Source organism: Cynoglossus semilaevis, chromosome 14 (assembly GCF_000523025.1).
Source record: "Cynoglossus semilaevis isolate Cse_v1.0 chromosome 14, Cse_v1.0, whole genome shotgun sequence".
Classification (NCBI taxonomy): Eukaryota; Metazoa; Chordata; class Actinopteri; order Pleuronectiformes; family Cynoglossidae; genus Cynoglossus; species Cynoglossus semilaevis.
The window spans coordinates 24,353,686-24,368,339 of NC_024320.1; the positions used below are offsets into that span (position 1 = coordinate 24,353,686).

General features: G+C 39.6%; 1 protein-coding gene across 2 annotated transcripts in view; it reads left to right on the forward strand.

Moving 5' to 3' along the window:
* fubp3 (far upstream element (FUSE) binding protein 3) overlaps positions 1 to 12,746 on the forward strand; it is a 20,838-nt gene extending 8,092 nt beyond the window's left edge. Inside the window, exons 3-19 of one of the 2 annotated variants that reach the window (XM_008326000.3) lie at positions 188 to 221; positions 582 to 631; positions 767 to 838; positions 1,118 to 1,175; positions 1,941 to 2,103; positions 2,509 to 2,607; positions 2,760 to 2,864; positions 2,970 to 3,072; positions 3,278 to 3,378; positions 4,720 to 4,849; positions 8,526 to 8,686; positions 9,006 to 9,079; positions 9,198 to 9,316; positions 9,669 to 9,725; positions 9,952 to 10,002; positions 10,148 to 10,275; positions 10,871 to 12,746. In XM_008326000.3, the coding sequence (XP_008324222.1) occupies positions 188 to 221; positions 582 to 631; positions 767 to 838; positions 1,118 to 1,175; positions 1,941 to 2,103; positions 2,509 to 2,607; positions 2,760 to 2,864; positions 2,970 to 3,072; positions 3,278 to 3,378; positions 4,720 to 4,849; positions 8,526 to 8,686; positions 9,006 to 9,079; positions 9,198 to 9,316; positions 9,669 to 9,725; positions 9,952 to 10,002; positions 10,148 to 10,275; positions 10,871 to 10,879 (1,514 nt within the window). In that variant the 3' untranslated portion in view covers positions 10,880 to 12,746. The remainder of the gene's footprint in view (positions 1 to 187; positions 222 to 581; positions 632 to 766; positions 839 to 1,117; positions 1,176 to 1,940; positions 2,104 to 2,508; positions 2,608 to 2,759; positions 2,865 to 2,969; positions 3,073 to 3,277; positions 3,379 to 4,719; positions 4,850 to 8,525; positions 8,687 to 9,005; positions 9,080 to 9,197; positions 9,317 to 9,668; positions 9,726 to 9,951; positions 10,003 to 10,147; positions 10,276 to 10,870) is intronic. The other variant, XM_008326001.3, reaches the window with a different exon arrangement.
* The last annotated feature ends 1,908 nt before the right edge of the window (positions 12,747 to 14,654 follow it).

Here is a 14,654-nt window from a genome sequence, read left to right on the forward strand (position 1 = left end):
GCCCACCCTGCTGTGGGTCAGAGATGAACACAGAGGATTGGCCTGACCACGTCCATCTGCCTCCGTCACCTCCAGTGGCGACTGATTTGCTCTCATTTTGCCGCGTCATTAACTGTCGTTTTAACACGTGTTTAAAACATCATATTTTGATCGTTGCTAATTGGTTTGTTTTATTCTTTTCCCTCAGTGGGAAACCACCTCGGAGCAATGGTACATCAAAGGTGAGCGGTGCTGCTACATGTACTGGTATTTAATTCATTTGTTATTTATATTCATATTGAAGATTATAAATAACATGGATTAAATAAATATAATTACTATCTTAATTATATCATGATAGCAATGTTTAAAATAGACCTACAGAGAATCATGTAATCATGTGGGGGAAAAACGTTTATTTTAAAATATGCAATTCCAAAAACTTTCCAAAAAATTCTGTAAAAACAAAACAAGGCTAAACTTTATTTTTTCAATAAGTGTAATTATCTATGATGTGTAAATGAAAAATATTTAAACTTATAATTTTTAGAGTTTCTGTTTTTCTTGACAATCAGATATTAATTCTTTTTTTCACCTCCCAGGGCTTTTACCACAGAAGATTTCAAAGTGCCTGATAAGATGGTGGGCTTCAGTAAGTAACGACTGAGTTCATCATAGTCTGCTGCCATGTTGAGCTGTGATCATCAGCTCTGATGTCAGTCTCTGTTGACCTGGTCTTTTTTTTTTTTTTTTTTTTTTTTGTGAAACTTGTTTTTTCTTCTTAAAGTCATAGGAAAAGGTGGAGAGCAGATTTCAAGAATTCAGTTGGAGTCGGGCTGTAAGATCCAAATCGCTTCAGGTAGGATGATAAGAATCTACTGCTGACTGTGACTCAAATCATCATAACACAACAACTTTTGAATATTTTCTTAACCTAAGCCAGATGTAAGGAGTTTATAAAGTAAAAAATAATGTTTTTTATATATATATATATATATATATATATATATCATTTTCCTGCATTTGCTGACAATGTAAATATATCACTAACATCAATCAATGCTCAAGTCACATAAAAATATATATCCATATAGTCTAAAATAAAATAACACTTTGTCTTCTTTCCCCATGGCCTCAGACAGTGGAGGTATGTTGGACAGACCCTGCACACTGACTGGCAGCCCGGAGAACATCGAGTAAGTCTCAGCTTTAATAATTTGATCAAACTGACTCTGGTTTACGGTCTAATTATCTGTGTGGGCCGGACCAGTACATTCCTAACATATTTACCTTAAATAACAACAAGTACATGTTTATTCCCCTCTTGTTCTCCTGCACTTAATTACAAGTATATTAGAAAAATAATCGTATTTAAAGGAAATATAATGTGACAAGATTTTTTCACTTTTCAAAATTCATCTATCTGGCCCGATTGAACCCCCCTAGCGGGCAAGTTTTGGCCCACATGCTGTATGTTTGACACCCTTGATTTAAACAGTGATGATACATATTCAAAGATGAAAGGGAGATTTAGTGTGTATTTCAAGTGTGTACAACACAAGTCGCATATGTCACGGCATATGAATAGAAACTATGTATTTACTGACGGCAGCTCAGAGTCAGGAGAACAAGCGCGGCTGATTCTCCAGGATCCCGTCAGTCTTTGTGTGCCTGATGAGACAGATGTAACGTCTGCCGTTATCATTAACCGCTGCTGACTAACAATCTCTCCATTGTAACTGATTTACTGGAACGGCACGCCGCGTGAAGAAAGTGTGTGCCATTGTTGAGACGATGAGGGCACGAACCCAAAACTCTCCTTTTCACTTTTGCTCTTTAATCACCTGAACACCTATCAGCGACTGACAAAGACAAACGTGACCCAGGGCAGTTTGGAGTTTTTCAATCTGCGGCCGCTGTGATAAACGTTGTTCGTTGCTGTGTCTGCTCCACCCACACAGTCAGGCTAAGAGGCTGCTGAACGAGATAGTGGAGCAGTGTCGCTACGGTCCGGGCTTCCACAGTGACATGGACGGTAACAGCTCCATCCAGCAGATCCTCATCCCCGCCAACAAAGTCGGCCTGGTCATCGGCAAAGGAGGAGAGACCATCAAACAGCTGCAGGTCTGGTAGAAGTTGAGGCTGAACAACGTTAATGATTAAAGCAGGCAGCTCAGCTGTGTGTCTCTGTGTACTGCCTTCATTCTTCTACAGTTGTGTATATACAGTAGTTCTATAATAACAACTTTTGAGTGTGAAAATACCCACATGCTGCTTATCCTTCTCAGTTTTGTATAAAGACGGCAATGAATTATAAATAATTAATTATATAATAATATAATAATAATAATAATAATATAATTAATTAATTAATAATAATAATTTAAAGGGTCATGGTCCTTCAGTGATTTAAAAAAAAAAAAAAAAATGATACCTGTTGCGATGAGACTTAATCTGCTCCGTTCTCAGTGAACGTTGTTGTTGAGCTGGAGTTCATTCTTGTTTCTGCCTGTGATCGTTCCCCCACAGGAGAGAACAGGAGTCCAGATGATTATGATTCAGGATGACCCCATGCCCACCGGGGCAGACAAACCTCTCAGAATCACCGGGGATCCACACAAAGTACAGGTCCGTCCATTAGAAACCCAAACATGGTCTGATGCTGCTGCACTTTCACTCACTTTTACACCTCCAAAAAAATTTTTTTTATTATTGTTTCAAATTTGCATCTCATGATAATATAGAATTTAATTTTTTTATTTTGTTTTATTTTTTTGTAGCAAGCTCGTGAACTGGTGGTGAAGCTCATCCGGGAGAAGGACCAGGGTGACTTCAGATCCGGCAGAGCAGACTTTGGACCCAAGATGGGGGGAAGCAGTCTGGATGTAAGACCTGAAATCTCTGCTTTTTTCTTCTTTTTTTTCCCAAACTTTGTCCACTTATAGGATTTATAATTTAATTTTGTTTTATGTTTTGGTCTTTGTTTTCAGGTGGTTGTGCCCAGGTTTGCTGTCGGCATCATCATTGGCAGAAATGGAGAAATGATCAAGAAGATCCAGAATGACGCCGGGGTCAGGATCCAGTTCAAACAAGGTCTGGAGAAAATCTCGGGTTTTTTAAAAAACTTTTGTAATAGAGCCGTCAGCGAACTCAAGCAGTTACATTTACTGTGGCAAACAAAATAAAAATCACTGTTTTCTAAAGACACGGATGGTTCATGTAACTGTTCCAAAACCAACTTCAACAGAAGTTAACTTTCATTACATACCATAAAGACTGTGCTTTTGTGTTTGACCAGATGATGGCGTCAGTCCTGACCGTGTTGCTCAGGTGATGGGCCAGGCTGATAACTGCCACCACGCCATTCACCTCATCAACGAACTGGTCCAAACCGCTCAGGTATGTAGTCAAAAAAATTATATATATATTTTTCAATTTCTTCAGTTTCCTGGTCTTAAGTATGTAGTGTTGCCATATTTGATACAGTCGTGTTTCACACAGGATTAGTGTCTGAATCTTTGTCTGTGTATCTAATGTCAATATATCAGGAAAAAATCTGTATCATCGCAGATTTTATTTATTCAAAGACACTTGCAGTGTGTCATTAACCCTAATGAAAGGTTGGCAACAAATGCTCTCATTTGGAAAGTACCTGTCGTTGCTGCTGCCTTGGATTTGTTTGCTGTTGCTTCTGGAGTGTTTAGATTAGGGACCCCCAATCTCTGGTTCAGGGACCAATGCCGGTCCTTAGGTCATTTGGTACCGGGACACAGTGGAAAAAAATGTACTTCAGATTTACTAATTTTCTTCATTCCAAAAATAATTCAATCATATCCCTTTACTATAAAAAATCGGACTACATTTTAAAACAACAGGTCAAAGGTCATTCAGACTGTGATACTAATAGAAGAAAGTCTAAAAGAGGTTTGATTTGGAAAATTTGATGATCCGTCAACAATGCTGCGGTGATTTAGACTGTTGATCTTTAGTTGTCAGTTAAAGAAATTAGATTAGATTAGGTGAGAATAAGCGAACATCTGAGCTCCTTTACCTGAAGTTCAAGAGAACCAAAAGCTCATTAAGCTCAGAAAGATTAAAAAAAAAAAAAAAGAAAACTTCAGGGGCTCTGTGGATCAGTGGGGTTCAGCCAGGTCAGAGGGCTCGTTTCCTGGCCACAGGGAGGCAGTCGCACCACTGAAAGCTTCAGGGGCACAAAGCTAAAAAAATTTTTTTTTTTTTTTTTTAAATAATTCTCTAAAATTAATTGATAAAATGTCAGTGAATAACCCATCGGTGGATTTAAAAAAAAATCTGCCTTAACAAATCACTGACTACCTAATCACACACAACAGGTTTACCACAAAAAAACTGGAACACTTATACTGTCAAGTATACTTCACAAAAATGTGCTCAGGGCCAGGATGAAAATAAATCCACTGATTGAACTACAGTAAAACTTTAGTCGTTTTAATAACCTGACAGTTGTTTGATAATTAAAATATAATCCAACATTAAAACAATGGCACGACCCTGTAATAAAAGATGAACTGCTGGAGCATTACTTCATGCAGTACTCCTCATCGTTATGCTTTTTAGTTTATTATTATTATCATTATATTAGGATAAAAACCAAGGTATTTTGTTGCTAAGATTCATATGAAAATATTAAGTATTTAAGTTTGTTTATAACAAAGAGACATGTCAAACATTGTCATTTCCTTCTGATTCCCTCCCCTGCAGGAGCGTGATGGATTTGGGGGAGTGGTGGGACGTCGAGGGCGAGGCGACAGTAACATGGGAGGCATGGGAGGGCTGCAGGAGGTGACCTACGCCGTACCTGCTGACAAGTGTGGCCTGGTGATCGGCAAAGGTACGGAATGACTCTGTTTGCTTTACAGGAAGTAGTTTGGCTTTATGTGAATATTCTAAGAAATCCTTTTTTTTAATATACTTTATTATTGATTTAAACTTTCTCTCTCATGTGGTCTGTAGTTTGAATCCTCGTCTATTGATACAAACGCTCTTAATAACCGTTTATCCAACATCGCCAGATTGTCCTTTTTTTTTTTTTCTTCTCTCCTTTTATAACCCCGACGCCGGCCGTTTGGTCTTCTGCCACTACGTGAAACTGATGAGGAGAAGGGGGAGGAAAAGGAGGGGGTGTGTGTGTGTGTGACCACCCTCCTAGGCTCCCTTCGGGGCTCATGTATACAGCACAAGTGGCATTCATTGGCTTCACTAAGGGCTTAATGATGGGGATAATGCGTGTAATGTGACATTAATTGTTAAAGGTGCATAATAACAGCCCTCAATCATGTGGAAGGCTGCCTAGCATCTAATGAGGGCCTTTCAGCCCAATAGAGTGCAGCACGGGAATGAATAGGAGGAATTAGCTTATTGGCTATTCATGCCCACTCTATTGCCAGCTATTTAAAAGTCATTGACCATTGCAATGGAAAGAGGTGCGAGAGTGTGAGTGTGTGTGTGTGTGGGTGTGGAGTATGTGTGCATGCATGCATTTTTTTTTTTTTTTTCCTATGTGTGTGTCGGTGGGGGGGGGGGGGGTCGGGGGGGGGGGGCCTCTTTACCTAAGATAAAAACATGGCAATAGAAATGTCAAGGGGCTTTTGTGCATGTAGTGGGCCGAGGGAAACAAATAAACCTGGGCGTTGCGTCCCCCTCTCTGCGCATTAGCATATGAAGCAGGCCAATATGGTGGAGATGGCGGTGGGTCTGGGGCCTGTCAGCCGCCCCTTAAAGGATGCAGTGATTAATATCTTTACGATGCCATATGTAGCCCATTGCCCCGCCGTTTTTGACCCCCAGCGCACACTCGGCCACCAGTCAAGCCACCCACCGACCTGCTTTAACAAGCGCTCTGTGACTTCACACATGCTTTTTTTAAATGTTTCTTCAAATTTGTGTTTTTTTTTAAGTAGATCAGAGATGGTACAATATTGGTCAGTTTTCTGTGGGAATTTATTTTAGTGGATGAATATGATTTTCTGAGTTTTTTTTTATGTCAGGAAAAAAAAAGTCTCAAAAGTAATCATTTAGTCTTTTGCATGTGTGGATGAATATGATTTTCTGAGTTTTTTTTTATGTCAGGAAAAAAAAAGTCTCAAAAGTAATCATTTAGTCTTTTGCATGTGTACACAATATAATTAACTACTGTCATCATTATAAAAGCTGGAGACAGAATGTGTTCTTAATGCACCAAGTGATGGAGAAAAACTATTAAAAATAACAATTTTCTGCTAAATCAAACACTGTAGAAAAGTGAAAGTAATTATTTCCCAATCCTGAGTTGACAAAAACATGAGCCAGGCGTACTTTTTTTAAGATGAATTGATAAATTAGCTAATAATTAGATACTAATTTGAGAACTAACTGAACCTAAAGTTGGAGGGAATGAAATCCTTGAACGTCCACTGGTTAATTTCCCTTTTTATTTCCTTCATTCTTGATCTTTTATACTCCACATTTCGTCTGCGTCTTTAACTCTTTGATTTAATATCAACCTCTGGTTCCTTTTCCCCCTTTGGGAGTGACTCTTCTCCTCCTCACCACCAGCTAACCAGCTCCGTGGCCAGTTGCACCAGTTGCACTTTTGTATCTCCTCCTTTACCCCCCCGACCCGCCTTCACCTCCCCTCTTCCACAGGCTCAGTAAACCAGTCTCATTAATAAGGCCTGTATTATCTGTCCTGACTACAGCTCAGTCCATGAAGTGAATAGTCGGGGTCTTCATTGCTCTCTGCCGTCTGACTGGAAGAGCTCATAATGGCTTCATTAAGGCAGAAGTTTCATTTGGTTGACAATGGCTTAATGGCCCATGTGCAGTCTGTTGGCAGCAAGGAATAGACCGCGGGAGGAGGAGAGGTTTTTGATGAGCGTTTTCATTGGAAGGTCAGCCGGGGTCGTCCGAGTGTCAGCCACAAGTGAACAAATGTGTAATTGATGTTGGGACAGCCCCGGTGTCCCCCACGGGAAGCACCCTCTCAGCCTTTTTTATTTAATTTTTTTTTTTTTTTTTTTTTTGTGGCATGGCCCCGTACACTCCCTCTCCTCATCACAGAGGACGACACAGAGTCAAGAATGGAAAGACTAAAAAAAAAAAAAAAAGACAAATGTGATCCCAGGAGGAGGATACGCTTCAATTTTGGGCTCTTTTCTCTCTCTCCGGCTCCGTTTCACTTCTCCCTGCTGGTGTAATTGCTCTCCCCACACGTCGTGGAGCTGGCATCTGACGCAGAGAGGTGGGGGGTGGCGATGTGCCGGGGATGTCTCCTTTTGTTTACCGATTTGCATGGATGTTACTACAGAATGGTAGATAAGTGGTGGGACACATGCCAGAGTCCTCTAAGGTACCACTACTACGTCACATCACTGTAGCTCAGCGGCTCGACCTGGTGCTGGAGATATGTGTGGTCCACACCTGGACTCGGGTACAAAATCTAGAACTGATCTGTTCCAGGTCAGAAGAAGAAAAGTGTTTGAAACAGGTTTAGTTTTGTGTTTTGGTATTTGTGTCTAACTTCAGTGATGTAGACGGCATGTTGAATCCTTGTCGGGGACATCGGTGATAAAGCAGTGGTTCGGGGTCATAGTGTGAACATGATTGGTGGATACAGGCGTTGATTACCTTAAGTAAAAAAAACAAGTTTCTTTTTGTTTGGTAAAAGCTTTTTTTTATGAAGTATCATAATTAAACCTAACACTGACGACAGGTACAGAAGCTAACATTACCTATTGTCACTGTTGAAGCCATTGTTTCTTTCCTTTTTTCCTTGATTTATAACAAAATTTTTAGAAGATCGCAGATGAACTTTAATCTTAAAGTTCATCTGAGATCAGATCTGAGGGCAGTTGTGAAGGCGACATCACAGTTGAAACTTCAGTCCCAGTCCAAGTCAAAGGTGTGAAGTCTACTCTCTTGGAATGTCTTTAAAAGCATTTCAGTTAGCATATTTTCTGGACTATGTGTCACACCAGCTAAAAAATACAAACATGAAATTATATATTTTGCTACATAAGTCACACCTGAGTATAAGTCACAAACCCAGCCATAGGATGAGAAAAAAATAAATAAAAGTGCGACTTATAGTCCAGAAAATACTGTACTTGTCCCACCTACATATGTGGTGCCATCTATGGACCAGAAGTCTCACTTCATAAAATCATGTTTTGTTTTAACTGACCAATGTTTTAAAGGGGATGGTAACAAAGCAAAAATGGAATTTTAATTTATTTATTTTTTCCCCCAGATGTATCGGGCTGTCTTTAGTGATTTTTTTTTTTCTTCACTTTCCTGTATTACAGGATCCCTGTTGGTTGGTCGACACTAAGATGTGATTAAAACAGTCTAAAACAGATCACTCAAGACCTGCAGCAACCCAGTCTCCAGGGTTAATCCTGGTCACTGACCATCGGTTTAGAAACACCAACCGAGCGTCTGCTGTAGCGGTCGAACGTTTTCTCTGTGTCAGTTTCCTGTCGTCTGTGTGTTGGTGTATTAAACCCTTGGTCTTCCTGGTTCTTCTGCAGGCGGAGAAACCATCAAGAACATCAAAGAGCAGTCTCGTGCCCACGTGGAGCTGCAGAGAAACCCGCCGCCCAACACCGACCCCAACGTGCGCATCTTCTCCATCCGCGGTACCCCTCAGCAGCTGGAGAAGGCCAGACAGCTGATCGATGAGAGAATTGGGGTAGGTGGTCCGACCCTGTTCCCGTCTGTAACTTCTCCCCCTCCACCCCCACCCTTACCCCCCTCTTCCAGCCCGCTTTTGTCTGGCCTGATATTCATGAGCGCACATGTCAATGCGAGGAGCCCGGTCGGCTGTGCTCCTGGTGGCCAGCAGGATGTCAGCAGAGGTTAAACATAAAGAATCCATCAAATGGACTTAATGGAGTGCATCAGCAGCCAGCCCTGCCCTCTGACCTTGCCTGTTGGCTCCCTTCAAACACAAGTGGAGTCTCTCTCTTTCTCTCATCGCCTCCTCCTCTTCCCCTTTTCTTTGCTTCCAGGGCCCAGGAATGAGCAACAGCAGCAGCTTCGGGATGAGTCCCTACAACCACGGAGCAGCCACTCCACCTCAACAGTAAGACCAGAGTCTCTCTATCTCCCTCCCTCTCTCCCCTCCCTCCCTCTCAAATTCTCTGACATTTCCCTCCGTCTCTCACTGTTCATGTCATTTCCTGATTTTTCTGTTTAATCAGTGGGCCACAGACGTTCATGACAGGAGGAGCAGCAGCAGGAGGAGGAGGTGGAGGTGGAGGAGGAGGAGGGTGGGGAACAACCTTTCAGATCTGGCAACCTCAAGGCCAACAGGACCACAGTAAGTCAGAGCAGGAACTTGAAAAACTCCATAAACTCAACGCCCGTTCTTCATTGTTGGAGGTTTTAGTTACGATCGCAGATGAAACGCTTCAGATTTTCTTTTTTTTCTTTTTTTATATATTTGTCGCTTCAATCATCCGTATGCTCAGAGAAACCGATCTAAAGTCTGGAGCCCATACCGTGATGAGGCTTATCTCATTTCCTGCGGCTAACCTCCTCCTTCCTGTAGGCACCGATTTTTGAAAATGTGCTGTCGATGGAAATCATTAAATAAGTGGGAAGGAAAGTGAAAAAGGAAGGAAAAACTGTAAGTCGGGCTGTCAGTAACTCTGGTCTGTGTCTGGTTTCAGGTCACAATGGTTCCCAGACGGGCCAGATGGACTGGGAGCAGTATTATAAAAAGCTAGGCAAGTGTCACTCAAAGTGGAAAGGGTCCCCCCCCCCCTTAAAGAGTTCAGCTTCTACTTTACTTTGTCTCACAACATAACGATGAAATGATGAGGGAGTTCATGGAAGATGAAACAGAGTGAACACAATACAAACGACAGGAGTCAGAAATTATTATTTTATGTTTTTAAATATCAAAATCTTCTCATATGTATTGAAATACTTCAAATTCTTTTTTTTTTTCAGGTCAGCAGAACCAAGGCCAGAGCACCACTCCTGAGTACAACAAGGCCTGGGGTGAGTCCTTCTTCTGCTTTCGTCTACCACCAGAATGATTCACAGGTTTTCCCCTTTTTTTTTTTTTTTTTTTTCACAGGTTTTCCCTTTTTTTTTATTTTTTTTTTATTTTTTTTATTTTTTTAAACGTTCTCTTCTCCTTCAGGTCAGACAGCCGGTCCTGGGTCCCAGCAGAACTCTAACCCTGACTACAACGCCTGGTTCGACTTCTACAGACTGCCCGTGGGTTACTTCAACCAGGGAGCGCAGCAGACACAAGCTCCAGGCCTTCAGGTGAGAAGAGTCTGAGGGTAGAGAGTAACCAGAGTTAACCAGGGTTAACCAGAGTTAACCAGAGTTAACCAGGGTTAACCAGAGTTAACCAGGGTTAACCAGAGTTAACCAGGGGGCGGTCGGGTCTAGTGTCCGTGTGTGTGTGTGTGTGTGTGTATATATGTATATATATGTGTATATATATGTATATTTTTTTTGTTTCCCACTATTCCACCACAACAAAGTTGAGACTTTGTTCAGAATCACAAAGAGTAAATTAATGTTGTTACAGTTGATCCTATGAAAACTAAAAAAAAGAAAGATAATCAGAGCTGTTGAAGAAGTGTCTTTCTTCAACTCCTGCCAGTATATCAGCATTGTTTTCAACTAAACAGGCTGAGATTTTTGTCAATCATCAGGTCATTTAAACTGGAAGATTATTATATTTCATTAGATGTACTTTTGTAAGATTTCTGTTTGGTGGTGTGTTGTGGGGTGTTTCCTGGTGTTTCCTGAAGATATGATATAAATTATTTATATATTGCTCAAAAAAAGGTTGGGATCAATTGCTGTGATCAATATAAGAAGTGACCAATAAAGTGATTCTGTTCCACAGGATCATTAGAGACCCCGTCATCGTCGTCGACCCGTCAGAGACTTGAATCACTGAAAGGATGAAAAACCCTTTGGTAAGAGAAGGAGTTTTAACATTTGCAAAGCCTTGAAGACTTATTTTCTTAGTGAGAAACACTAGCTGTAGAATGACTTCTATGATAAAGTAATATTTCTAAAAAAAAAAATCAGGAACATTTATTTGTTACTAAATGCTTATGTATACACTGTTATTTTGAATAGACCGTATATATCTGGGATCCCTTTGTTTTATTTGTTTGGACTTGAGAGCGAACTGCGTTTAATTTTTTTTGTTTGTTTCGTCTACTTTTTCCTGTCTCTGACTCTGAGATTGTAACGCCAAAATGAACCCACGAGTTGTAACATTTCAAAACGGCAATATGATCTAATGTTTTTTTTCTCTGTTTTTATTTGATTTGATTTTTTTTTTGTGTGTGTGTGTTGAAATGAAAACGTGATTCTGTGCTTAGCAGTCTTGAATAGCGTTATTGTCCGATGTCAGCAGATGTTTAAAGAGCGTGTTCAGATGTTTTCCTTCCTTTTTACATAATTCAGTGAAATGAAACTGTGATGTTTTGTTACAGCAGATGTATTTTTGTTACATGGTTTAAGAAAAATAAACGAGGATTAATGTCAGCCAGTGGCAATAGTTCTAACTTAATTCCTGTTGTGCATTGTAAGCTGTTTTTCATTGTCATTTTTATTGTATTCTGGTTTAAAAAAACAAAAACAAAGGTGCAATATCTTATTTCCCTTTTGAAACAAAGATGGGTTCTCTAATATTTTTGACAGACTTTTAACTTGTAGTTTTAAGATGTTTTTCTTTCTATTTTTTTTTTCAAATGAAAATGTCATGGATAATTTATTACAGTGATTTCATAAGATTTAGGGGGATGTTGCAAATAGCTTTGTTGCCTTTACTACCTTGTAAAACTCTGTATATATATGCTCATATTTGACTGTTAATTTAAATATATATATGTTTCATATATATATATACATATAAATATATAAAACTTTTTTTTTTCCTGTGCTTCAGCGTTGCAGGAAACTTGTCCCTCCTTTTTCTGTTTTTCATACTGAAAATGTTGAGTAAAAAAAAAAAGTAAGATTGTGAATGTGTCACTTGAAATTTGATGTTGCATCTTGTTATGAAGACAAATGAGACGTGGTAGAATTTCTTCTTCTTTTTTTTCGTGCATGTCTGTTTGTTGTAACCAAACTATTCAAGACTGCTAAGCCGACGTTCTTCTGCCTGTGTGATAATTAACATGTCGTGTTTTTTTTTTTTTACGTTTTAAGTATTATGATCAAAAAAACTCTTATTTGGTACCTCCCAGTTCACCGGCGCCCCCTGCTGGGTCGTCGTCTTCAGTCCAATGCTAATAACGTTTTAATTAATTTTTTTATTTGTTTGTGTGAACCTAATATAAATGATGCATCGTTTATGGAGGAAAAAATGATTCTGGTATTAACATTGTTTCTTAATGAAAAGGGATATAATTTGGAAAAAAAATGTCTAACTATGGTGTTTTTGTTTTTTTTCCTTAAGTGTACAGTTAACCATGTATTAAAAAAACATCATCAGACTACCTTTGTTGTCTACTGTTAAGCTGACTTTTCTGTTCCAACCTCTGAATGTCCTGTAGTCTGATCATCAAGTGTTGAATATTCTTCATTCTTTGGAGCTGAAAACAGCTCTTGTGTTAATGTATGTATATTTATATCAACATACACCGACAGATGACACGTCCGAGATCTCTATACAGGCCAACTGTGTTTATGTTTTCTAAGCAGAAGTTATATTTTCTATAGTCTACTGCCAGTTCTCAAATTCAAATAAATTGTCCGCAAGCTGCTCTTCTGGTTTTTATACTATTACCACACGTTTCTAATGATTGAAATATCGTCTGCAGCAGAAAATTTGATTGTTGTTTTTAATTAGCGATGTCCAATAATATCGGCCGACAGATGTTAGTGTAATTATGTAATATTGGTAATTATGCAATGTCTGGGATTTGTCAGATGTCCTGGAATCGCTTCAAAAATGTGTTTTGTACAGACAATGTTAATTTGTAGAATGCCCCTAGTGGAGCATCATAGTAAAAGTAGGTGATTTGACGACTACGACTATCAGTACCAGTTGACTATCAGTACCAGTTGATATCTGAAATTTAGTGTTTGGACAATATCCGCATATGAGAAAAAAACTTATCGTACGTCCCTACTTTTAATCGTTCTTCATGGTGTTTGTCCAGCGTAGCATCGATAGCATTTATGACATGTTTTTGTCATCAACACAATTGTATTTTTTCTTAACATTTGAATAAATAAGAACGTTGGGTCAAGTACAGCTAAAGAACACCTCGTCATCCAAGTTAGTTTATTGTTATGTTACTATAAATAAGCTTACAAATTAGAAAAATAGCTAAAGGTTAGCTGGGAGTAATGTTTAAAAATAGCTAAAGGTTAGCCAAGAGCAAAGTTTTTACAAAACGCTAATGGCAAAGATGAAGAGTAGTTAAAGGTTAGCCAGGAGCAAAGTAAAAAGAAAAATACTTAAGGTTAGTAGTACCAAAAATTTGAAAAAAGCTAACGGTTAGCCACAGGCAAATATATTTTAAACTAAAGGTTAGCCAGGAACAAAGCAAAAATAGCTAAAGCCTGGCCAGGAGCAACGTTTATTTAAAATGTTAGCCAGGAGCATAATCAATAAGATCTGAAAGTTAGCCTGGAGTGAAGTAAAAAAAAAAACGTCGAAGGTTGGCCAAGTGTAAATATAAAACCTTGATTTAAAATTTCTTTTATTTAAATCAGTTTGTTTGAGGGTGATTGAAATAACAAGAAGATTTTTCTAAATGTCCTCCATTCTGCTCCAAACTCTTGTGTGTGATGAGTCCATCAGAGAAATCTCTTCTTTGTCGCTTCAGTAATTGCAGTAGGTTTTCATCCAATTTTGGTTAAAAGAAATATTGACGTCTGTAATGATTTCCAAATTTTTCATTTTTTGGGAATTGAAAAAAATAATAAATTACAGCTCAACACTTGACAAAGATTCAAAAATAAAAAAGTCAGAAAAATGTGCCATGAAAAAATGTAGTAAAATTAGATATTTTTTTAAGTATCAACATCTGTCTTGAAACTTTTTGACTTACACATGTCATGGAAATATTGCTGGATTTCAGACAGTTTCATTAATTTTTTTTTCTCCATCTTCCAACACATCCATGTCCCTCTCCTCTCCTCCCTCCTCTCCCCCTCTAATGAATCTCATCCCTCAGCCTCCTGTCCAGCGAAATGCTCCTGGTCCATCACCTCCTCCTGTGCGGCTCCTGCTTTTGTTGCAGCACATCTTTGCTCCCAGCAGGGAGCTCCTGCCACAGTGGAGCCACCTACAGCTCGCTGCATTGATGCACAGCAGCTGTTTCCAAATACAGCCCTTGATTTTGATCCTCTTCCTTTTTTCTTTTTTTTTTTAAGCAGCGTCGTCCCCGTGGACACACTGACCTGTGGCCGTCCAATCATGACTGGCTTCGATCTTTTTCGTTCCTGAAGGTCCTTGAATGCCACACTCTGAAGACGCTTGTCGTCGTAGCACTGGTTTATGATGTTTGGACCTGTCCATGTCCCAGAGGTCCAAGCAGGTGTCCTGCCCTGTCCTGTCCAAACTGTAGAGAACTGAGGAGGTGTCTGGGGGTGGGAGTGGGGGGGGGGGGGGGGAGGTTGGCGAAGAGTGACAGGAGGAAACGGGCACACCAGGGTCAGAT